Here is a 25,152-nt window from a genome sequence, read left to right as displayed (position 1 = left end):
TAGGCGCGGTCGGGGTGTCCACCGAGACATGACACTTTCCGCGGTTTGGGTGTCCACTGAGATATGACACTTTCCTGGCGCCTGTTGCTTCTTGTTCTCCTTCCATGACGAGTATCTGCGCCTGTTCCAAGGTAGATATACCATGACAGCGAAGGCTCCATAGACGCCCATTGGTCCAAAAAATGACGGCTCATGGGGCACTCCAGCGCCCCTATATTGGGGGCCAACCTACCCAGGTGAAAATTTGCTGTTGGGAATCTGCTGGTTTGTGTTGGTCCCAGCAGCAAACTTGCTGGTTTTGTTTTGGGGCTGCTGGTCCCAGCAGCAACATTGCTGGTTTTGGTCTTGGCTTGCTGGTCCCAGCAGCACCACTTGCTGGTTTTGTGTTGGGCCTGATGGTCCCAGCAGCAACACTGCTGGTTTTGGTCTTGGCTTGCTGGTCCCAGCAGCACCACTTGCTGGTTTTGGTACGGGCCTGCTGGTCCCAGCAGCAACACTGGCTGGCTTTGCGCTGGGCAAATTGAGCCCAAAAAAACCCTTGCCAGCTTTCTACTGGGCCATAGTGAAAAATAAGTAATACAGGACAAGACTGCCAGTGGTAATTTCTCTCCGTATATCAAGCGCTAATGGTGTTACGAGCTCATTATAGTCATTATTATTAGTTCATAAATCCAGAAATATAACCATAACAGCAAGCACACTGCTGTTTGCCATATGCTGGTTTGTGCCAAGTAACCACACCTTCAAGTAGCAAGAAAAAACAAAGCAAGCAATTCGAGTGTGCCTGATTCCACTCTCAATTACGTTTTACTAAACAGTACAACCTTAGCACACAAAAAAACATTGGTGCATCTTTTACATGCAAAGAATGACAATTAGCCAGTTTTATGAAATGCATATGCTTTAATAAAATAGCAAGACTATTTGTTAGATATATCTGATACATGAAGGAAAAACACTACTGATACAACAGCCTGCTGCACTTGTGTTTGAAGAGTTCCACGCATGCTACATATTTAAAACACAAGAAGACAGCACAATAAGTAAAACTTTTTAGCACCTTTTCATTATGAGAGGAACCAAAGATCACAAATTTGCACCATACTTAAAGCTAGCTCAGTAGACTTGCACAGGCAAACACAGTTTCAAAGGCATTATTCTAGTGGCTCTCAGACTGTTTCAACAACTTCCTGGCTAACAGATGTTCAATTATTCATTCAAGATATGACTTAGTGTACAAGTTGGCTCTTTATCAACTTACAAATCAGAGCGACATAGCATTGAGAGACACACAAATATGCCTGTGTACTGAATTTAGGCAACAGGCACCTTGGAGCATATTTGCAGTTGCATTACGGTGTGTCCAATAGGAAAGATTGGAATTGTAAAGTGTGATGAGCTTTTCTGGGCTTGAGCCACCACCGCCCTTCCTGCCGACTCCTGGTCGTCCTGCCCTTCCATGGGAGCAATGGGAGCTGGCGTTCCGGAATTATATGCTGGCCTCTGGTGCCTCTACTCTGGGCGCGGACAGGCGGAAGGCCATCCTGCTGAATTGCATCGGACTGGAAGGTCAGTGCATTTTTATACATTGGCGCCGCCGTCGTCCACTCCAGCGCCTACAGCTGCTGCATCGCACTCCGGTGACGAGGCGCCGCGCCTTGACAAATTTGATGCGGCGATATCCATCCTGTCGGAGCATTACAAATCGTCCGTGAATGTAATCGCCGCACGTCATCGCTTGCGGCGTCGAGTTCAGGCTCCAGGAGAGACAACCGATGAGTACGTCGCTGTCCTTCGCAGCCTTGTCGGCGACTGTGGGTTTGGGACCATGGCGGACGATATGATCAGGGACCAGCTGGTGGAGAAGACGTCGAGTTGCCATCTGCGTGAGCGCCTACTCATGGAAGGCTCCTCCTTGACTCTGTCGCGCGCCGTGCTCCTTGCTCGACAGTGCGAGCAAGCTTCCCGTGAAGCCAGGGAATTGGCTGAGGAGGACGCTCCAGTACATCGTGTGGGATGCGAGCGCGGATCGAGACAAACACCACCTCAGGCCCATTGCTGCAAGTGCCAAAGTCAACCATCACAACCTGCTGCTGCAATACAAGAGCGCATGTGCTACCGTTGCGGTTCTACGGGCCACCTGGCGAACAACCCTGCATGCCGAGCCCGCAACCGCAAGTGTCGTCGGTGCGGCAAGATGGGCCATTTCGACTCTCTCTGCAAGTCGTCCGACCGTCCTGTTCAAGTTCAGCACGTTGCAGATACTGCTGACACATCGTCGATGCCGGATGGCTCCAGCAGTGCATCTATTCTCAATGTTGAAAGTCAAAAAAACGGAATTTTCGCCTCGGTCCTGATTGAAGGCAAGTCCATCCGCTTCCTAATTGACACCGGCTCATCTGTGTCAATTATTTCTGAAGACCTATAACACCGATTCTTCGCTGCAATTTTCCCGCTTAAACCAACTGCAGTTCAACTATTGGACTATTCTAAGTCTCGGATTATAGTTCAAGGCTGTTTTGTTGCCACAGCCAAGTTTCACGACCGTACCGCCTGCATCCTGTTGTACATTGTCTCGGGAGGCACAACGCTGCTGGGTCTGGATTCCATTGCAGCCCTACAAATGAAGATAAAAGGTGCATCGTTGGAATGTCTTTCCATGACGCCTGATACGCCTCTGTTACCTCTTGAGCTACATCCACACTTCGAACATCTCTTCTCCAAGGAACTCGGAGTTGCTCGTGGCTACGTGCACAAAGTCAGAGTTCAGGATTCCGTTTCTCCTGTTGCTTGCAAGCTCCGACGGCTGCCGTTTGCCATTCGACAGCAAGTGTCCGAGGAACTCCAGAAGCTTGAAGCTCAAGACATCATTGAACGGGTCGACGCTTCCAAGTGGATTTCACTGATAGTCGTTGCTCGGAAAAAGGATGGCTCCATCCGAATGTGCGTCGATTTGCGTGAGCCGAACAAGGCTATTGTGGTCGACAGTTTTCCTTTGCCTCAAATGGAAGAACTTCTACATAGCTTGGCCGGGTCACAGCGTTTTTCGAAGTTGGACCTCGCCTCGGCTTACCATTAAGTACCACTTAGCCCTGAGAGTCGGGAATTGACCACATTCATTACCCATGATGGCCTCTTCCGCTTCAAACGAGTGTGTTTCGGCCTTGCTTCGGCGCCTTCGGCTTTTCAGAAGATGATGCACTTAATTTTAAAAGGGTGCAAAGGTGTCCTCTTCTACATCGACGACATCATAGTCCATGGCACTACCCGACAGGAGCACCTGACCAACCTTCGTGCTGTTCTCGAGCGCCTGTCCCAAGCCGCACTCAAGCTCAACCACAAATGTGTCTTCGACGTTCCGAAGCTCACTTTCTTGGGGCACGTTGTCAGCAGTGAAGGACTGCTTCCGCTTTCTTCTGCCATCGAGGCGATTACAAAGGCTCCGACTCCATCTAACATCAGTGAGTTTCGCTCCTTCCTTGGACTTGCGGGTTTCTACTCCAAGTTTATCCCGCATTACTCCGACGTCGTTGAGCCTATGCGCGCCCTACTTCGTGGAAGCGACTCAGCCTTCACTTGGACCGCTGCTGCGGATTCAAGCTTCAAACTACTGAAGTCTATGTTGACGTCATGTGACGTGTTGCATTTTTTTGACCCTGCCCTTCCCGTGGTCGTAACGACTGACGCTTCCGGATATGGCCTTGGGGCAGTGCTTCAGCAAGACAACGGCCATTCCCTGCAAACTGTTGCGTTTGCCTCCCGTACCTTGACGCCCCAAGAAAGAAAGTACTCTGTTGGTGAACGTGAGGCCCTAGCTTGCGTTTGGGCGTGTGAACGGTGGCACGTATATTTGTGGGGCCGGCCTTTTGTTCTACGCACCGACCACAGTGCACTTGTCACTTTGCTGTCGACGAAAGGAACGGGTCATCGACCGTTGCGAATTTCACGTTGATCGGCTCGCCTGTTGTGCTACAACTACACTGCAGAGTAGCGCAAAGGCAATGACAACTCTGTTGCGGATGCTCTGTCTCGCCTTCCCTTACCGACCTCATCATGCAGTGAGCCCAGTGAGTTCGACGCCAGTGACGACGACTTCGTCTGCCTGCTATCGCCAGCTGTGACTCTACAAGAGCTTCAAGAGGCAACCATCAGCGCCGCGACAGTTGCTCAAGCCATTCAGTTTACATCTGCGACATGGCCGGACAAGAAATCCCTACCGGAGAACCTCAGACCATACTAACTTCTGCGCTCGGAGCTGTCCGTCGTGCAGGGCGTCTTGTACCGAGATGACAGGCTCATCGTTCCCGAAAGTTTGCGACGACGCCTCATGGACATCGTGCACGAGTCACACCCCGGAATCAGCCGCACGAAAAGTCGACTGCGAGAGCTCTACTGGTGGCCGCGAATGGACGAGCACGTCGAAGAAATGGTACGGACATGCGTTGTGTGCCAGTCCTGTGACAAATCGGCTCGTCCGGTGGCAGCTCCTCTGCAACCTGTCGCCTTCCCAGAAAAACCTTGGGATAAGGTTGCCATTGATATCGTGGGGCCTTGCGATCAAGCTCCCAGTGGCTGCCGCTTCGCAATTACTCTCATGGACTATTATAGTAAGTGGCCAGAGGTTTTCTTCGCTGATGCCATCACAACTCAAACCGTTCAAGAATACCTGCTTGGCCTCTTTGCTCGTGAGGGTTACCCTCAAGAGATTGCCTCTGACCACGGACCTCAATTCTCATCGATGGCCATGCAAACTTTCCTCTGCGAACGAGGGATACGCCATTGCTACTTTTCAGTGTACCATCCCCAAGCTAATGGACTCGTGGAACGATTCAATCGGCTGCTTAAGTCCTATATTCAGCTGGCTCTGTGCGAGCGACGCGACCTACATACAGCGATTGTGGACTACCTCGGTGTCTACCGCTGTACGCCCCATGCCACGACAGGAATTGCACCAGCTGTCCTACTTCATGGCCGGTTGCCCCGCACAAGACTCAACGTCGTAGGACTGCCGGATCAGTCCTTCTCAATGGATCCGACAAAAGCGCTTAAGCTTTTGTGGCAGAGGCTTGAGGAGAAGCAAGCGCAGTACAAGCTTTATGCGGACCAGCGGAGTGGCGCCAAGTGTCGTGACTTTCAGATTGGCCAGTACGTGCGTGTTCGCAAACCAACTGTGCGAGGCTAGACATCCGCTAGACATTTTGTTTTTTTAAGTGCGGCGGAAATGTGATAAAGATGAAGTGTGGCAAGTGCACTGCACGCACTCGCGCGCACGGGAGTAGAGAAGACGACGAAGTAGGAGAATACAGCTCGGCTCGACCGTATGCTACGTGTACTGTTTCACTGCTAATTATCATTTTACGATACAACATAAAGCAGTACCAAAGCTCACAACTGCTACAATAGCTGTCAAACAAAGATGTGCGAAACATGAGGAATGGAGTTGAACAGTGAAAGGTGAAAGGTTAACACAAAGAAAGGTTAACACAAAAATTCGAGAACACCTTGAAAAAAGAATGCAATCACATAAAGGTGAATTGCGGACACAAAAAAACAGAACACTTTGCAAGAACAATAATATCGCATAAAGATGAATTGCAAGAATGCACAAATGATTACAGTAACTGAACTTACAAAGAAACTTGGAGTCCAGTTAGCTAGCAGAGTGCACCTTCAGAGAATGTCTTATGAAAAATATGTTTTGATCATGCTCTATGTATGTACATGGAGTGACACTGGTCACCAATTCAACAAGGTTCTTTGAACCTGTTCTTTCACATTTCATTATATGCTTGGAATTGTGTACCAGTTGAGATGAAAATATCTCGGAGACCACAAAAATCTTCGCATGCCCACTGATATCCTTAAAAGACACAATGTGCTTCACCTTCAAGCACCTTCCTTCGTTTGTCACCAAGGCAGTGCAGTTGGTCTTGTTTGGCCTCGCATATTGCTCACTGTGGAACACGTGCCCAGACACTCTAGCTCGGTCATGCTCCACAACAGGCCCATTTATGTTGCCAACCTGGTTTTGAACAAAGTTGAGCAACAGCCCAGACACATCCCGTGGCCTGCTCAGAAGCAGAATGCCTCCAGTACATGCTGTGCCAGTATCAGACAAAAAGTGCTGAGTCCGAGGACTGGCTTGTGTTCTCAGACTTTTATAGTTACTGGCCAGCATGAGGCGTTCTACTATCTGCAGAGGCACACCTTTTGCTGATGTCACAAGTTCTTTCAGGTGGCCAATGTTAGACTCAAAGGTGAAACAAGAGTGCGCCCATAGAGGCCCTTGGTGTACCACACTCTTGGCAATGTGCAGCAGCTGGTGCACATTGTAAGTCATGTGCCTTTCTCCATACAAAAACTGTACATCTACAACAAATTTGACAAGGCAGGCTGTACTAGTCTCAACATAAGCACTACACACTGTTTCCTGCAAAAGAAGAGCAATGCTCTGTACAAGAAGTGAAAAATGCTTAAAATACTGCCTTGGCAGGATGCCTTCCAGACATGGCAAAGAAAAAAACAAAAGCCACTGTTGCCATTCTGAGGCCTTCCAGAACTTTCTGAGAGACAGCGAGCGGGGAAGCCGAGAAATGCAAAGATGTGGCCGTATGCTACAAAGGCGCTCATCTATTACAGACAGACAATTCGGAGCCCCAATATAATATGGCTCACCTACATTCGAAAGCCAGCTTTCCGTTAGCTGCCGTGATACACCTAAGAGAACACAATGCATGTAATCTGGAGAGAAACTCCAGATTACATCAAAGTATGGAAGATTGATTAAAGGCGTTGCGCCTTTCACTCCATGGATGATCTCTCCGGTTGACACAGCTCGGCGCATCTTTTTCTTTGTGCCCTCCATACTTCTGTCACGCACGACACAGTCGACTGGGTACTTGACAGTTCCTGTTTGGCACAGTAATATGCAAGAAGCAGAAAATAAGAAGTGGCACATACACAGCCTAATATGTCAGGCAACAATTTAGCAACACAAAAAAAAAGACTGCAATTGAAAACTTTCTGCGAAATGTTAAAGGAAGCTATAGGTGTGAGCAGCTATAGCTGAACACTTACAATGAAGTGGGAAATGCCCCTAAATGAAGGCCTTCCAACCAAAGTAGGTGACCAATGCTCATGACTTCATAGCGAATCCCCTTGCAAGCTTGCCAGCCACTTGTAATATCACATAACAGGTAAGGGGATTAAACGTGACGCCATGACAATAGGTCAACGCAACTGGTTAGAAGGCTTCTTTTGAGTGGCATTTGCCACTTCATTCTTGAGTTGTATCTAACTATAGCTTGCAGGTTGGTATGTTTGTGCCCAACTATAAGTAAACAAATATGTGGTATGTGGCATCATCATCATCATCATGAATGACATAGCACAGTCATTCAAATGAACTAAAGATAGCCTTACTTACCATCAACAGTTTTCCCAGGATGCAAGCACCATGAGCAGCCATAATGTCCATTGAACTGTGTAAAGTGTTGCATTGCTGCTCTAGCAGGTGAATCTACGCAACAACTGAAGCAATAGACCTGTAATGCATGAACAGTACATCAGCTTTATGTGTAAACAGCTTAAAACAGTGATAAGTTACTACTAGGAATGAAAGCCAGTGTAACCTTTAGTTGAGTTTGAGAGGGCTTAATATTCTCAGCAAGTTAACAATTCATAAATTCATACCTACTATTTCTTTGCAAAACGGGCCCTCTATGTGCTCCCACCAGGGTTTTATTCATCACAGATTGGCCGTTGACTAGAAAGTTGACAGATGTGCCATGAGTACTGTTCAGAAAAGCACGGTAGTACTAGCGAGACTACGGCAATGACTAAAGGTTGAGCTAAAAAAAATGACAGGAGAACGTAATTGGGCACACTAGCTACCATCGAGTACAATGGCATTATCAGATATTAAAAATACATCCAGGTTCTCTTCCACAATGGCTGACATTTACTTTAAATGCACGATAGGAAATGCAGCACATATGTGTACATCTTTCATGCAGAGCGACACACTTGAGTGCATCTTGAATTAAAGAAACCGCTGTAACAGTTAATCATTACTTTCATTTATAATAAGTAAACTGCTTCAAATACCATATTTACCTTTGAAACTATGGGCTCAGTGGCACCTCTCCAAGTCACACCATTGGTACTCAGTTCTTCCATTTGTGTGACAAATGCGTTGAGGAAGAGAGTCATATCAGGATGCACCTGACCATACCACAAAGCGGACAACAGCACATTTTTTTGCCGCACACGTGGTGGAAGCTCGTTTACCGTCAACTGTATTGGCCAGATGGAATATTTCGAAGATTTGAAGACTGGGCTGCCATCGGCGTTGAAGGTAAGGCTCAGGTCATCTGAGGATAAGTTTTGCCTAAATTCCCTGTACATTGACCCGTCTGTAATGTCAGACATTTCATCTGTGTCTAGTTGCCTCAGGTTGATCGTTTGGAGCCTATCATGAAGCATGTTGGCAACTGAAGCATCCGTGAGGAGTGATGACAGCTGTTGTCGAACAGGCAAAGTTATAAAAAAATGTCCGTCGAGCAACATTCGCCTGCCACTGTAGTGGCGTCCGCACATGGAGCAGTTTCCCTGCGCACGATTTCTCCCAGCAAGATCCCCTGCAACTTCTGCGACAAGCTTCATGCACGGCGAGCAGTAAAAGTGGAACTTCGCCTTATCAATTCCAACTCCAACGCTTTTCTTAAAACGGTACTTCGTCGATGGAACATCATGTCTATCAAGAATATATAATATAAGTTTTTGAAGCGCTTCAATTGCCTTCCATGACAATCCATACTCAATGGCAAAATTCACAGACAGTGCAAGCAAGTCCTCAACAGTTAATTCACTACACTGCGTCTGATCTGCCGTCTCACGGTCTTCGCAAAAATCACGCGGTTGCGTGTGATCGCTTGATGATGTGGGAGTCTCCGCAGGACCATAATCGCCCCCATCATGACGGGTGGCCTGTGGTGATGTCTGCGCTGGTGAAGGTGACCGCGTAGGTCCTTGCTCTGGCAAAGGTGAGCGCGGAGATCCTTGTGCGGGCGATGGTGGCCGCGGAGATCCTTGCGCTGTTGATGTTGGGTGCGTGTCCCCTTGTACTGGCGACGATTGCCGCGTAGGTCCTTGAGCTGGAGACGGTGGGCGCGCAGACATCCGCAGATAATTTCTGGTGGAACACGGAAGGCCAGCATCGCTGCCTGGGTCAAGGTACTGCCGGTACCGCTTATTCCTGCGGCCCATTTTGTCAGCTCACTTTGACGATAACACCACGGCCGTCACAGCACTTGAACGTCGACAGAAGATCAGCCCTAGGCCTGTAACCTAAAGAAAGTGATTGCTGTTGCTGCTAGGATTTAGATATGTGGCTTTTTATTTGGTACAGGCGGCCCTTACGAAAAAAGAAAGGAAAACTTGTGGGTTTCTAAGTGGACACAGGCCACCACCCACCGCGGGTTCGAGCTTCGCGCGAGCCAAGGGCCCCGATCAGCCGTCACCACACACACACTGGGACACCGATGCAGTGCACTCAGCCTCCGCTGGGAGGAGAGCGATTCGCCGCAAAGAAATAGGCCTCCAAGTTCACAAAGGAGACGTTTATTGACGTCGTCCTCCAGCTGATACACACACACTCAATCGTCACCCCGTCCCGGGGGCGCGCGAGGAGCAAGGCTCCGCTGCGCGCACGAAGCGACTCGAGTAATGCGCACCGCTAGCACGCCGCTGCAGGAGAATGTCCCCGCGGCAGTGCTGTGATCTCTCTCTCGTGTCGACCGTTGGGCCGGTTGCGAGAGAGAGTGGGCATTCAACACAAGGTACGCCTGTCAGAGGTCGCTGGACCCCGCTGGACAGGCTCGAGCCGCTGCAGGTCAGAGGACACGTGCGGGCGAGCTCGAGTAAGCACTGGTCCGAACGGCAAAGGCCGGCACGGACAAACAGTAACGTACGCACCTTACGCTGTCTCGGAGGGATCTCTCTCTCTGGGCCCCGCTCGGACGGTCGCGCGGCGCGCGGCCGCCCAAAGCGGGGTCCCGAATTCCCGCCAAAAGGCGCCAATGGCAAAGGCCCTTGGGGAGCCGGGGCGGAGCTGTGGCTAAATGACAGTGATTAGTCACCCAGCCGCCTCTCCACCGCCTGAGGCGGGAGCAAGGGAAAGAGGAGAAACAACGCGGGCGGCCGGCACAGCCGCGCAAAGGCGACGGCGGAAAGCCAGGTTCCCACATCCCCCTCTCCTTAAATGCCCTCCTACCCATCGGCAAAGCACGCGGCCAAAATAAAGAAATCAATAAACAAAAAAATAAGCTACACTTCAGTTCCAAAATAAAGAAATGAATACACAAAAAAAAACTAGCTACACTTCAGCTCCAGAATAAAGAAATGAATGCACAAAAAAAAAACTAGCTACACTTCAGTTCCAGCCACAACAACGAAAAAAGAACAACACACAAAGGGAAAACAAGGCAAACAACACTCGCATACGCTTCAGTAAATCAAAACAGCTTGCAGATTATATACACGGTACACAAGAAGAATACAACTGTACAACTATGTTACAAGTGGATGCCAGCCTCAAAGTTCGGTGGCGCGGCCCAGTGGGCCTGTCGGCGACTCACCGCTCGCAGACTTCAAGTTGAACGCGTTGGGAGGGCCGACGACTGATGGCGGTCTTCTTTCCGTTGATGACGACGGGGCCGCGGCAGAGCACTGACCTCGCGCCCTTGGACACGACATCACGTTCGGGCACAAGAAAGTTAGTGCACCCCTTTCACGCCGGCTGAAACGGGCGAGGACGTTCGGCGGCGTCCAGATGTGTAACCTTGTCCACAGCGAGGGGTCCTTCTCATCCTCGCGCTCACGCAGAAGGACACAACGGCACAACTCACAGGCGTCGCCTTGCCTCATGGTTACGCGCGCACACAGTCACAGCCACAACCACGCATACACCGGCAAGTGCGCGGACGCTGGTCGGCGGCAACGATCCCCTCATCAGAAGCGTCCAGAGGCGCCGCGGCGAGGGTCAAAGGGTGCACTTTCCGCCCCCCATCGTCCCAAACGCCCCGCCAACTTCCCCTCCATACGGGCCGCACAAAACTCGCACCGCGACACACGGCTCCTTAACGAGCCAACCACCCACAGTCGGGCCGGAAATGAGAAAAGGCGCGCTGTACAAACGACACCTAATCCAATCTATTCCTTCTAGAAGATAAGAGCAAGCACGAGCGGGCTGAAGTTTGCCTATGTACATCTCGGTACGTTAGAACGAAAACAGATGTACAAGCGGGGAAACGAAAGTGGCTAGAAGCTGACTCAAACAAAACAAATAAATAAATAGATAAACACACAAGGCTGGAACTGAGCATGCTGCAAAAACAAAAAAAATAACACACCGTGCTTCGCCTAGGTAGGGCCTGACGAGAAAGCTCGCCAGCTAGCTGAGGCTGCGTGCCTTCGGTTGCGGAAAAAGTCCGCCGTCCGGCATTAATCACACCGGTGACCGTCGCCTCAGATTGTACCGGTGCTCCGTACGCTTGCGTTCCGCAGCACCAGTTGTGCCTTTGCGCTTGCCTTTGATACCAATGGGTATCGGCGCAAGCTCGTCAGACCGTGACGCGTAGGCCTTCAGGTCTGCGATGTGGGCACGGCTGGTTTTCCCCGTAAGGGGATCCTCCAGCAGGTACGCGAGTGGCGACCAGACTCTGACCACTCGGTACGGACCAAGCCACTTAGGAGCGAGCGAGGCTGAGAACCCCTTGCTGGCATCGCTAAGAACGTGGTTGCGCTTCAGGACAAGATCACCCACCTGAAAAGTCAGGCGGCGGTGCTTGCGGTCATATTGAGCCTTCTGTTGGGCTCTGGCTGCCGCCAAACTCTGCCTTGCTCTGTTGAGAGCCCGATCAAGCCGGTCCCGAAGCGTCGACGCATAAGCAGAGCAGTCTGCCCGCGTCTGCTCATCCCCGAGCTGGCTCTGCACGACGTTTGACATCGGATTCGCCAGCTCCCTCCCGAAATTGAGGAAGGCGGGAGAGAAACCAGTTGAGCGATTCTCCGCTGTTCGGATGGCGAACGCAAACTCGCTCAAATGGTCTGCCCAATCCTTTTGACACTCGGCAAAGGCCGCCAGCATTGGCTTGAGCGTTCGGTTGATTCGCTCGGTCAAATTGGACTGGGGGTGGTAGGGTGAAGTGGTGTAGTGCTCGATTCCGAGGGAACGGCACGTGTTACCGAACACCCGAGCGGTGAAATAGGACGCATTGTCCGTGATCAGTCTTTCCGGAAAGCCGAACCGACAAAACACTTCCTGGAGTTTATCCAGCACCGCTCGTGCTGACACTTTCCGAAGGGGGTACAACTCAACCCATTTGGAAAAGTGGTCAGCGACTACCATCAGGTAAATGAACCCCTGCTTGCTCCTGGGGAAAGGCCCCATCAAATCGCAGGTGGCCATCTGCCACGGACGCACACTGTCAATTGGTTTCATCATTCCAGGCGGCTTGCCGCCCCGTGACTTCACCGCTTGACAGACATGGCAGGAACGGCAATAGCGGAAAATGTCACGCTTCATGCCGGGCCACGTCACCGATTGACTCAGTTTTGCAAAAACTTTGGAGCCACTCAGATGACCGGCCAGTGGTTCGTCATGAGAGAATCTCAACAGTGCACCTCTCAGACTTTTGGGGATAACCACCTTAAACGGGTCGATGGACTCGTCATCGGTGGCTATGTACTTCAGCACGAGCCCGTCATTGTCCAGCAAATATGAATCCCCGGGGTTCGCCGCGACACACGCTGGCTTCTGCCCCCCTGCGCCCGCTACAATACCAGTAGCGTCACGGCGCTCCGTCTCCCTGAGACCGTCGCTCAACTCGCGACAAAAGGGGTCATTTTGCTGGGCTTTCAGTAGCTCTTTACGGCTGAAAACGATTCCAGTCATCCCAGAGGGGAGCCTGGTCTCGTCCCCACTCAGGTTTGCAGCCAAAATTTCCGTTCGCGTCGGCACCTCCGAGGCGCTCACGCACTCTTAGAAAAAAGGGTGTGAGAAAGGGGTAAAAAGGGCATAGCATGGACTTTTACACCCTTTAGAGGACCCTAGGAATAACTTTACACCCGTTAAAAACACGCTTCCATCACTTACCCCCTTTAAGAAAACTTGCACCCTACTTACACTCTCTACCAGTGTTGATAACTGCGCGTCCGTTCCTACCCCTAAAACAGCGGGAAGACTATAGTTTGCTCGTGTGCCACGACGGGGCGCTCGTGCAGCATTTTGTGAGGAGTGCCTTGATGCGCGCCGTCTTCATAGAGGGACGGTGAAGAACGTATATAATGGTCGATTTCTATTGTGTGGCAAATACATCAAGTAATTACGCTGAGCAGTCTGTGCTGAAAACGGAATGCAAATCCTTAGAGCTTTTTTTCTTATAGACTATTTCTAGTACGACAAAAAATATTCGATGCTTTAATTTGACATGATGCGACGATAAGCTCCAACGCTCACGTTCTATGCGCATTTTAATCTGTGTCCATTTTGAAGGAAATGTTATATTTCCTCCTCGCGCTCAGCTGCATGTAACAGCAAGATCGGCGGGCCTCGATTTAATGTGATAATTGCACTTAAACCATAAGCTCACGTTGTTCTATAGGACATTCGTGGTTTACGTATTGCGTCAGTCGATGTTACGAGTGCTTAAATAACCTAAATGCAATTTGCACTTGACAACCTTGCCGTTAGCAGGACGGGGGCGGGGATGAGCCTAGGGTAATCTTTTACAAAGGAAGAGAAGAAAAACTACTGATTTCTGTGAAGCAAATTGGGCCCTCGGCCACTTTACCCTCCTCCCTGACACTGCAATTTCTTGTTTATTTCTCCACTAAATTTGAAAAATACTTTTGAATACTATGCGCCAAGAGAAAAACAGAGAGCAGAATACTGCTTGTCGTAAATGATTATTGTGTGATCAATAAATGAATGCTCAAACTTTCTCACATCTCATATTTCTCATGGCACACTCGCAAAACAATTTCTGTAGAAAGGGCTGTGCAGGGAAGAGGGAAAGAAAGGCGCCTTCGACCACGGTGACTGCACCAATTAGTCCAAGTATATTTTTTTTTTTTTGGCGCGAGTCCACTACTCCGCATTTATAAACGACCAAAGGGGACAAGAGTGCTTCGCTTGGAAACCGTTGAAGCTCGCAGAAGGGCTCGCATTCGTCACTTAAACCTGGTTTCCGCGTCTGCTGAATATGTCATGATAAGAGCCTTCTGCGTGGGCGCGGCTCGCTGTCCAGTACATAGTTTCCTCGAAGTCTGTCTTGTGGTCACAAGCCTCCCTGTGTCCGCCACCGCGCTTCATTCCCTGTTCATTTGTTTCACATCCATTTTGTTCAGCGAAGTTTTTGGTATTGCCATGACTGTGATCTCGCCGATGTACGATGCCGACCGCGTCCAAGGCTCTTACTTGAGTCATCAGTCACACGCGGCGCAATGTAAACCGCTCCCTAGAAACTCTTCCCCCCTCTTACGTCCATGGTTTACGTTCAGTGACCCGGCGGATGACTAGCAGAAGGCTTAAAATGCAAGCTGTAACTCGCCCGTAGTCGCACGTGATGAAAGAACCAGTAGGTTACAAAACGTGTTTTTTTAGTAATTTTTTGGTTGGCGTTCTCTCCAACTTAAATACGAACCAAGAGCCTCGACCACAAGCTCTTTTAAGATCACTTCGTCCATCTCCCATAGCCTAAACCACTATCGAAGAGGCTGCTTGCTTCTTTGGTCTCTTTTTTTTTTACTCATGGAGTGTCCTGGAGGTTTGAAATGCTGCATCCTGTCCACCCCCGCCCCCTACTCTTCCTCCCCTCTCCAAGCCCCCTGGATATTCCCGTGAGGGTTCTCTTGCGTTCCCCGACGCGGAAGCACTTGCACAAAAGATCAGTCAGGCACGGCCAGGTGTCGACCAGCGCTGCCGGCACCATGGCGTCCGCCACGCTTCCAAAGAAATGTGTCGGGAATAGAAAAAAAAGCATGAAATGAAGCGGCAAGCGAAAAGAAAAAAAGACCCCAGCAACGAAGAATATCTACCCTGAGCCGACGGCGTAGCTTTCTGCTGCCCCGGCCGAAAACTGCGACATCTTAATGACCTCAACTATCAAACATAGGATGAGCTCTTCCCAAAAACATGGAAACGAAGGGTTAGCGGCGCCACTGCAGAGGCCAATGCCTTGCCGAGCACCCAAACTGAAGACCGACCTTCAAATTCTCTGTGTACAGTTTTATTGGAATTTTTCTGTGACCCCAATGAGGAACGAACGAATATTGCAAAGCACGCTGTCGCTAGAGAATAATACAGGAGCGAAAGAGACGCGGACGCGCAGCTTACCAGAGCCTTTTAGATTCGCAGCCCTGATAACCAGAGCCTTTTAGATTCGCAGCCCTGATAACCGCTTGAAAGATAATAACCCCGTGCTGTCCAGTCTTTGCGCGATTACCTTGCTGTCTGTGCACAATGCTGACTCCCTGTTCGCACGAGTACAGTCAGTGGTTTGAAGTTATCCCGCATTACGAGCTTTCCGACTGACTTGATACTGCAAGCGCAAGATAGTGTGAATGCTAGATACATGTGTAAATGCTGGAATAAATAAATGTTGTAAAACTTATTTTTTATTAACTATGTTCTTAAAAAAAATTCGTTCAAATAAGCGCACATATCCATGTTTGTCCCACATTTTGTGGACCATCCTGTGTACCATCTCTTCATGCACCTTTTTTTTCGAGTATGTATGTATGTTTACCTAAGGCTTCATAAACTAGTACCTACATGTTTAAAACACATTGGCTTCATCTGCTCTCCTGCTATAATTACAAGCTGACATTTGCATTGTTTTGATACCTGGGACATCCTCTTGAAAGAAGTACACCAATGAACATTTGAAATTTATGAAATTTGAATTTCAGATGTTGTGTGAAATTTCAAACCATTAAATTTCCCCAGGAGTGCGCCGATGAGGACGACTGCACTGATACTGTTGTTTACATATCGCTGCGTACGAACATAAAGTGCTCGTTTTCATGAAATAAAACGCAATCTGCGCTTTAATTATATTAAACAATCTCTCCTCTTTTGTACCGGTTGTACCCGTGCTTGTTTACGCAGTGCGACAATCTGTGGGAAGCGCCGATGTGATCGCTCACCTGAGAAACACATGACAGCCGGGTTGTTGCCATCGCGTAGGAACGGCATTTCTCACTAATTGTCCCTGCTTCTTCCGACGTGAGCACCCACACGGCATTTGACATCCGACGGTTGTCCGTCGGTCCGCCTGATTCGGACGTTCGGACCTCCGTCGGTCATCCGGTTTTTAGCCCGAAGTCGCCCCTCGGACGTCCGACGGACCATCCGATGCAAGACCGCAGAACATCCACAGTTCACCCGGCGGACGTCCGAGAACGGATATACGGACAGTTCTCGGACATTTCACAGCAGCATGCATACCTGGCCAATCCGCGCGGTTTTTGCATGCTTTTCACCGCAGGGCCTCGGCAGGCCACTGTTTTTTATCAAGCAATGACAGGAAGTCAAATGAAACCATTTATTCAATTCGTGCACATGCACTCTTTGTTGTCCTCTCGGGAGCATGCCTTAGCCAGGATTTTGCTGCTGCCTCAACAGCGTCCCTCGAATCCGGGAAGCGCCTCCTTACGGCAGCTGAAAGAAAATAAAAAGTGCAGAGGATGGCATTAACCACACTAAAGAAATGAAGTATTTTGTCACGTGTCTGAATGCCTATCAAAATGTATTTTGCTAAATGAACACTATATATGCTGCCTGTGCATTACAAAGTAGTTCCCATCAACTGTAACATATGTTACAGTTACTGGGCGACAGCAGTAGCCGTCCATTTTTAACCAATATCATGACGAATGGGATTAAGAGTATTTTGCAATATAGAATGAATGTGATGCAACACTGCCATCTAAAAGTAAAGATCTTAGAAACATTGGACTGAACTCAAAAGTGCATGATTATCTACAATAATGCAAACTGAATACACATTGCAAAATTAGAAACTGCACAATCTGTGTATCATAATGCAAACTCACTGCACATCAGCTCGCAGATCCGTAGGTCACTAAACTTTCTTTTCCCCTTCATTCCCAACCACGAGTATTCGGATGCTAGCGTGTCCGTCATAAGGTTTGCTAGCATACGCTTCGTGGCGGTGCCTGGATCCCTCCCTCCAAGCTGCCCCAGTTCTGCAACCTGCAGTATACCACATCATTGCATTCGTTATTACAGGAGACATATATAAAGCACAAAGTTGCAAGGCAAGCACAACAGCACCGAAAGCTTAGATAATATCACGCTTAATGAGTTGCAGCACACAATGTGCTGCAGCCAAGTTGCACAGTGATAGAAATTGTGTATATTTATACCAACAAAAAGAACAGGCTGCCCTAAACGTCCATGCGAACTACATGCTCTGTATGAAGGCAGATCAATTTATTATCAGCTGGGAGGGGAAATTAGTTCGTTTAGTCATGACACGGTATGGGTTATACTGATTACGATAACAGATCCTCAAAGGCCAATAGGGCCAGGTACTGCATATCAAGCGATCGTGCTCACTTCCAGGGTGGCAGTATTAAAATAAAAACTGCAACAGGAAATGCAAAAATAAAACTTTAGCATTAATATCCCCTGCAATATCTAACCCGAAGACTGTAATGCCAGCCAACTTTATAAACTAGCATATTTAAAAGCTGCCTGAAAATCTATCTGCTTTTTAAACATTGTGCACAGCTGTAAACACCAAAAAGCTTCACGAAGACGACACACCAAAGCGTCTGCACTGGATGCAGTCAGCGAATCTTCAAAGTGGTTAAGTGCAACCACAGTGTCCAGCGGCTGTTGCAGAACTGGAGCTGCCACGGCACGAACAGGCTCACGGGAGGCCACCAAGGCATCTATTGCTGTCACAAGATGCTGTACCCCCAGCCGTATAACATTCAGCAGTCTCAGCACCTGAGCCTGAAATTCTGAATCAAAATTCCACAAACACATTAAGAATGATGTTATTTATCTCTATATTCCAAGCACACAGCCTGGCTATGCTCCTCTGTCATTCTGCACTTTGTAAGCCCAAACAGCAGCCCAAAGATGGTGGCATCTCATCAACTGTAGAACCATGTTTATGCTCTATTGCATCACGGCAAAAACACAGAGTAATACCTACTTACCAAAACTGGCAACTGCCCTAGATTTATAACAGAACAGAAAGAAAAGATGAAGGCTGGCTGCAGCAACCCCTATCCACTCATAGGCCGTGTGAATCATATTGTACACAAATGACCCATGTCATTTGTTTATATACCTCACCTTCCTCACACATACCAACTGCTAATTTATGCTTTCTTTAAAATAAGCTTCTGCTGGTGTTCTTTGTGAGATGAGCAAAAATTCAACTGATGCTTAAGACTACGTCAGAAACACTGCCTAAAAAAACAGCACAAAACAGTGGTAAGGCTGCACTATTACCTGTACTATTAATTTAGTTTACCTGTGGAGCCATTTTACATGAACGAAAGCATTCAGCTTACCACTGTCTTGCAAAACAGGACGACTGGGGCGACTTGGTGCTGAAATATCAATTGCTGAAATCAATATGCAGCTTAACATTTATGAAGTAACACCATTTTCTTTTCTGTAACTCAGTGCAAGCCCTGAGCAGCAGTACCTTGTATATATGCGAAAGAGGGAAGAGAGCAGGTAATTACCAGGGTGTTCCGTTGGATTATCTTCCCATGCAGGTGGGGGAGTATGATGTGGCTGGCCTGCTTGACATGACATGTGATTATTAGTAAACAACACAATAATCCTGAATTTTTACATGTCTGAAACAGTTTCTTCAGCACATGCAAAAGTTAGGACACAGGAAAGGCTGACAATTACCTGAGTGTTCCTCTGGCACGCTTTGATATGGCCGTAGCCTATCTGCTGGCTGCCCTGCATTGCCTGCAAAAGTTTTTACAGTATTAAACACATGTTACAAAAGCAACTTAGCAGAAATCAAGAGAGTGAACTTGGCCAGGACATGTAATGCAGAAATCAGATAATTGACAGTCCCCTAGCTAGGGTAGGTTTCAAAGATTTCAACCCTTTTCTCCATAGCAGTGTTGAACAAGGTGAGGTGTGCACATTACAATAAGAAATTCACAGGAAAAGAGTGAAAGCAACTGTCACAGGAGAAGGCAAAGTGGAGACCAATGGAAGAGGTGTTTGTCCTGCAGCGGATGGAGCTGTGCAAGAGCTGCAGAAGTCATAGAAAAATTCATTAGCCAACAACACAACAGTTACTTGCACATACATGCGAAAGTTGCGAGAACATCAAGAATGACAATTACCTGAGTGCTGCACAGGTCTCTCCCCCCATGGAGACAGTGAACTCGATGGCTGCCCTGCATTATATAAGATAGCATACTGCAAGCTGAAATTCTGAAAAAAGTTGTCAGAACCTCACCTGTAGCAATGCCACCATCTTGTGTGGGCCTACTGAGACGGTCCTCATCATGGGAGTTTTGCCTGGTACAGTTTTCGTCAAATACCTGCCTGCTTTTCTTCCTCGGCCGATGTTCCGCTGCTTAGAACAGACATGATATGATGCATATTTGAGCTCTTTGAATTAACTAATTAGAAAGGGCATTGCTAAGGAAACTTGGTCTTTACACTGCTATGCTGCAGGTACTCATATGGTTGAATACATTTACTGTGCTCTTTTCTCCTGTCAATTAGCCATTATGAGAGCAAAGAAAACCTGCATTTCACAACATTAGGTGCACTGAACTCGGGCATGCATTTGGAGTGCCATTTAAAATTTGCATGTTAGCAAGTAAACTTAGTAAATATATATGAGCTCTTATTTGTCCAAAATAGCTAAATTCACTAGACTGGCTTCCAGCCAACTTTTCTTGAGCAGTTCCACCAGGAGTAGCAAGAGCTGCACATCAGTAGAGACCAAAAGCAAGGCTTTCTGTATAAACTAGCACTATGGTTTAAATTAGTTTACATGAAAATATATAGGCCTAATTTTTATTCATCTGATTAGTGTGTAACAAAACCAAGTTCTACTTGCAGCCTTACCCTGAGGAAAGTCCGGCGGCACGTCGGGAAAGCAAGCATCAGAACTGTCTTCTGAGCTGCTGCCGACCCACCTGGCCGTTGGCACCCTCTTCCTCTTTTGGGAGGGCTCTGCCTCGCTTGCCAGATCTGATGTGTACTGACACCTGTTCAGTTTTTTTCTTGCTTCGGCGTACGAATCTATACACACAGGAAAAATGAGTTACTGCTCCTAGGAGGATCGAAGTCCAGCTTATTACACCAAGCACTACAAAAATAACAAAAAGCTTGCAAGTTAATACGCCACAATAGTACCCAGGACAGAGAACTACACAAAATGGATGATACAGTAGATACTCACCGAAGAGTCCTTTTACTTCCACTTCATATTGCTCCCATGGTGGTGAAGACGAGCATGGTGTCTTCTTCAAAAGCATGGCTTTCACCTTTTGTGCCGGAACTTTTGGCCACATACATATGCTTCCTCTCACCCATGAGGCTAATACGACCTCTATCTCATTGGAGCTCGTAAATTCGACAATTGCATACATCTGCGAACAATTGAAATGGTCTTTTATCAATGTTTACAAAATATAATTAGTTGTATAGAACACAGAACTTGAGCAGTTTTCTGAGAGCACAAACTTCATGGAGCACTGAAAGGACTACAGGGGCCACTTGTGTACCCGCCGCAGTGGCTCAGTAGCTTTGGCATGCGGCTGTTGATCCCGAGGTCATGGATTCAGTCCTGGCCACAGCGACCATATTTCGAAGAAGGCAGAATACAGAAATGATGGTTGATTTGCGCAGTTAGGCCAAATGCGAGTTAGGTGCGCTAGCACTTTGGTTTTCACTTAGGTTCTGGTGTTCAGATCCAGTGTTCACTAATAGCAGCTGTTCAGATAGCAACAATGGATTAATGTCCACATTGGAGATTTTCTTCTCTACATTCATAGATCTCCGGCAGTCTTCATGCCACTCCTGGCGCAGTGGTGTCGCAGTGAAGCGATGTCCTTCAGCGGCAGGTGATGCTATCGGTAGGACTTGGTTTGCTTCAGTTGGGTTGCGACCCAGGTTGCCTTTCACAAGTAGACTCTTGCAATTAATTGAGCTGCCACCTTACACGGTGGGCAGGTTGCTATAGCTATATATACATATATATATACACCTTAGCCGCCGTGGTGCCGCAGTGGTTATGGCACTTGGCTGCTGACTCGAAAGACTCGGGTTCGATCCCGGCCGCGGCGGTGGAATTTTGATGGAGGCGAAATTCAGAGGCTCGTATGCTGTGCGATGTCAGTGCACGCTAAAGAATCCCAGGTGGTCGAAATTTTCGGAGCCCTCCACTACGGCGTCTCTCATAGCCTGAGTCGCTTTGGAACATTAAACCCCAATAAACCAAACCAAACCATATATATACTCCTAGGCTGGTTGCCCACCACCCGGTGAACAAAAGAGCAGTATGCCACAAAACAGACCTCAGACAAACACACAATGACTAAATGCTGGGAATGGCCACTAAAGTGCTAGCGTAAAAACTCCCATATGGTGACTGATATCAGCGCATGTTAAGGAACACCGGCAATCTACTACAGTGCCTTCCAATTCACCCCTTTGCAAGGAGCCACGCCTGCACAAAAGTGGTTTAGGACGTGTGAATTTCTGGAAGAACCAGAAATTTTCCAGCATGAGGAAGCATTACCATCTTGCGGGGGTTCTGCAGGGTCCACAGACTCGTTCTTGAAAGTCCTGAGACAACAAATATCCCAATCCTTGATGACTCAAAAGGAACGGTGTAGAAATCTTCCTTATGCTGAAATTCTCGCCCTACGACACAGACTTCGCTGGATGCCTTGAGATGGGCAAAGGCCTGTGCAACAACAATGTGACCATTCACCATAATGCAGTTGTCACCTGTTGATGTTGCAAGAATGAAATCCTTGCATTTTGCCATGCAATACCCAGGCAGTCTGCACTGTGCTGGCAACAACCCAGAATTTTGTGCTTGTGTGAGCTCAATTACTTTTGGCTCTTCTTGAATGCATTTTGGCAGCTGTATCCTTTCAACAAACCTGTTTCGCAACTGCTGAAGTGGCCTCTCATGCTTTCTAATGTCTTTTTTGATATGGCGCATGTTGTTCTCGAATGCAAACGCGCTGAATGCATCAACTGCCCCATGTGCTTTCACGTCTGCTGCCATATGGATGAGGCAATGCACATTGAAGGACATTTCAGTTTCTCCATACAGCTTTACAAAAGTAGACACAAAGTTCCTGAGGAGGGCGTCAGCATATTGAACATGTGGGCCACACAGTTCACTATTTGCCAGTATAGAAAGTCCAGCATGCAAGGTTAGGAAGTGTTGGTAGAGCTTGGGTTTCAAAGCATCACGCAACACAAGTTGCCCAGTATAAAACAAAAACAAGCGAAACTCGGCTGCCTTCCACCGGTGAATTTCACTCAGTGACCGTGGTGACCTGGCAAACTCTCGGGGAATGTGGTCTTTTAACCCTTCGCTAGCTTCATTAATCAGCCTCCGTTCTTGTGGACCAGCACGAACCTCTAGAGGCCCTGAAACCCAGAGCAACAGCAACTTCTTAACAACCCCAAGAAGCACAACGTGCATGTAGTCGAGTGGGAAGTCGCCCACCATGTCAATTGGGAGCTCAGTGAGGACAGATGTGCCCCTGTGGTGATCGAAGTCCTCTTGTGCACGAAAACTGGTGTCTGTTCGTGCTGCACAATTTCCATCCAATAGGACTACCTTCCCTGCTCTGTATGAACCCTCACAAGTACATTTTGGACAACAACTGTACCCACTGTGCCCTTTGGAGTACAAAATAAATGAACGGGCTGGTGCATCACAAATGATAGCCTTCAGACAAACAGAAACATTGTGGCCTTTGATACAGAGACCACTTTCAAGAAGCCCCTTCAGCTCTGTAACAAATGGCTCCAGAAATTCATTCGCAGATTCTGGCTTGCTGGGGCCAGAAAAAGCACTCACAACAAATGGCAGCTGCTTGCCACAATTTGCAATCATGCACTGCAGTAGCCAAAGCTGGAGATTAGAACTTTTTGTTAATGGCAATCCATCAATGTTGAATGACAGAACCAACGCTTCTGGCAACTCACGAAGGCAACCGACTGCATGCAACAGATTCCTCTCAAGACCAAAGTGGCAAAACTGACCAGGCGAAAGATCTGTAACCGATATTTCCGAACACAGTCCTTCGGATCGAGTTTTCAGAAGCGTGCGCGCATCGGCTGGGAGGGAAGAATAGCAAGCATGCTGCCTCAAAATCTTCAGCAGATCGCCCAAGGCCTCCCTATGAATCCTGTGGGTCACTGCCCAGGTTCGCAGCTGTTGTGAAAAGTCCTCTTGCGACCACGCTATCGGCTCAGCAGAACAGATGCTGTCAGAAGCCGGTTCAGTCACTGGCGAACTGCCGCGAACGTCCTCCGCCAGGTTCGGCACTGTCCGCCACGTGTCAGTCAAACTCTCGCCGAGTATAAAACTTGCATCAGCACGCACTTCCGTCACCACGGGAAACTCGTCTGCACATGTGGATTTGCACTGCCGTTTGTGAGAGGAGCTGTCAACGACGTCTGACATTGGTGCCACATTTTCGACGCTAGCCAAGCTGCCTTCTTGTTCTCCAAGGAGGTTCATAATCTCTTTCGTTTGTCTCGTTGCCGTTTCCAAAATATGCAAACGCTTTCGATCGCTGGCCATGTTGGATAAATACAACCAGCCTATCTAATTACTGTTTCCTTTGTGTACTGGCGCAAGAACCATACAAACTGCACACAAAAGACTAACGAAAAATCAGCGGCTGCAAATTACAAGACAACCCTCATAGTATCAGAGAATAACTAAAAAAACACACAACTCACTGCCACGCCGTTGGATGCTTTGGATTGAGAAGGTAGCCAAAGAATTCAATCAGCCAAAAAATTCAATCGCTTCGGTCAGCAGTCAGCAAAGCAAGTGGGCAAAGGACGGTCCAGACTCGAGTCACCCGCCAGGCCAGGCGCCATAAGCTACGGCTATGGCTAGATAGTGGCTAAATGTATGGCTTTTTGTTGTCGTCATTATTTGTTTAGCACTTGAAGTTTACAAAATTGTAATATTGCGTTTTAAATTCTTGACAACATTTTTTTATCTAAATCTTTTATTTTTATGCTGTTTATTGCTTGTCTTGCTTTGTTGTTAGCCAAGACAAGATTCAAGCCAAGCAAGGCTGGCTGATAAATGAAAACAAACATGGCAGAGACAGAGCCGGTGGCGTTGATGCGTTGGGTGTTCGCTACAGGAACAGAAGGAATCTGCTTGACCAACAATTGCTTCGCGAACACACCGATTATATAAAAATGTACTCAATAACTGTGCCCAAACACCTCTGAGGAAGAATCCCATATAGGCATCACGTACGTCAGCCGGCCACAGCTGGCCATGTACAGTCTTTGTCAAAAGTAACCAGGCTGCATGGTTTGCTTCTCATTCGTATAATAGACCCCTCGCGTCTTCTCTAAAGATCAAAAACTTCTTTGAAGGTGGGGGCAGGGGTTCTCCTCACCATACAGAGATTTGGAGCTCGAGGGCTGGCATAATAGCTTTACTATACGACTGAGAAGTAAACCGTGCAGCCTGGTTACTTTTGACAAAAGCTGTACGTGATGCTGATCGAGATCGCAGTAGTTCAGTTTCACAACTGAGCTTTGACTATTGCAAAACATAGGCGGTAGAATAATGTTCTTTATTCAATCGTGCACTGGTTTTCGTCATGCGATATGATATCAATACAAATGAGTTCGCAGAACTCATTCGCTCCCTGATAACATTTGTTCCCGCTGTGAAGCTGTTATCTCACAGTAACCTTCTCCGGCGGCCACTTACAAACTGTAGCGCTTTTTAATGCCGGGAAAAGTTAATTTTCAATTTTGTACGGATCTGAAAATTGATCCGAACCAGGAAGGCCGTAGTAAGTCCAACGGATGTCCTAAATCGGGTGTCCGTT

General features: G+C 48.0%; 2 protein-coding genes and 1 long non-coding RNA gene across 3 annotated transcripts; all 3 read right to left on the bottom strand.

Annotated features, from left to right (window-relative positions):
• Positions 1 to 5,650: 5,650 nt before the first annotated feature.
• On the bottom strand, positions 5,651 to 9,387 carry LOC149357016 (uncharacterized). Its single transcript, XM_089584411.1, has 3 exons — positions 8,116 to 9,387; positions 7,427 to 7,544; positions 5,651 to 6,909 (listed from the first exon to the last, which is right to left on the bottom strand). The coding sequence occupies exons 1-3, from the start codon at positions 9,265 to 9,267 to the stop codon at positions 5,651 to 5,653; spliced, it is 2,529 nt and encodes an 842-aa protein (XP_089440537.1). The 5' UTR covers positions 9,268 to 9,387.
• A 7,220-nt stretch (positions 9,388 to 16,607) lies between these two features.
• Positions 16,608 to 20,186, bottom strand: LOC149357015 (uncharacterized; the record flags this gene model as incomplete). The annotated part of the gene is made up of 9 exons (XM_089576484.1): positions 16,608 to 16,723; positions 17,119 to 17,278; positions 17,855 to 18,054; positions 18,616 to 18,654; positions 18,793 to 18,849; positions 18,968 to 19,030; positions 19,420 to 19,473; positions 19,536 to 19,652; positions 20,156 to 20,186. Coding segments are annotated over 9 exons (837 nt in total), but the record flags the coding sequence as incomplete, so codon positions are not given.
• A 6-nt stretch (positions 20,187 to 20,192) lies between these two features.
• Positions 20,193 to 24,372, bottom strand: LOC149357014 (uncharacterized). The gene is made up of 3 exons (XR_016291776.1): positions 24,029 to 24,372; positions 20,493 to 20,682; positions 20,193 to 20,332 (listed from the first exon to the last, which is right to left on the bottom strand). It is a non-coding gene; the product is annotated as an uncharacterized LOC149357014 (long non-coding RNA).
• Between the last annotated feature and the right edge of the window lie 780 nt (positions 24,373 to 25,152).

The sequence above is a fragment of the Amblyomma mixtum genome, chromosome 3 (genome assembly GCF_055824585.1).
Source record: "Amblyomma mixtum isolate Tamu chromosome 3, ASM5582458v1, whole genome shotgun sequence".
NCBI lineage: Eukaryota > Metazoa > Arthropoda > Arachnida > Ixodida > Ixodidae > Amblyomma > Amblyomma mixtum.
The sequence above is the reverse complement of the archived record's forward strand: the minus strand, read 5'-3'. Positions and strand labels throughout refer to the sequence as shown.

Excerpts from the sequence above, each read along its gene's own strand:
- LOC149357016 (XM_089584411.1), bottom strand. The coding sequence starts at position 9,267 with ATGGGCCGCAGGAATAAGCGGTACCGGCAGTACCTTGACCCAGGCAGC. Across the intron at positions 7,545-8,115 it reads CTGAGCCCATAGTTTCAAAG|GTCTATTGCTTCAGTTGTTG; the intron begins GTAAATATGGTA and ends CATGCATTACAG. Across the intron at positions 6,910-7,426 it reads TCCTGGGAAAACTGTTGATG|GAACTGTCAAGTACCCAGTC; the intron begins GTAAGTAAGGCT and ends TGTGCCAAACAG.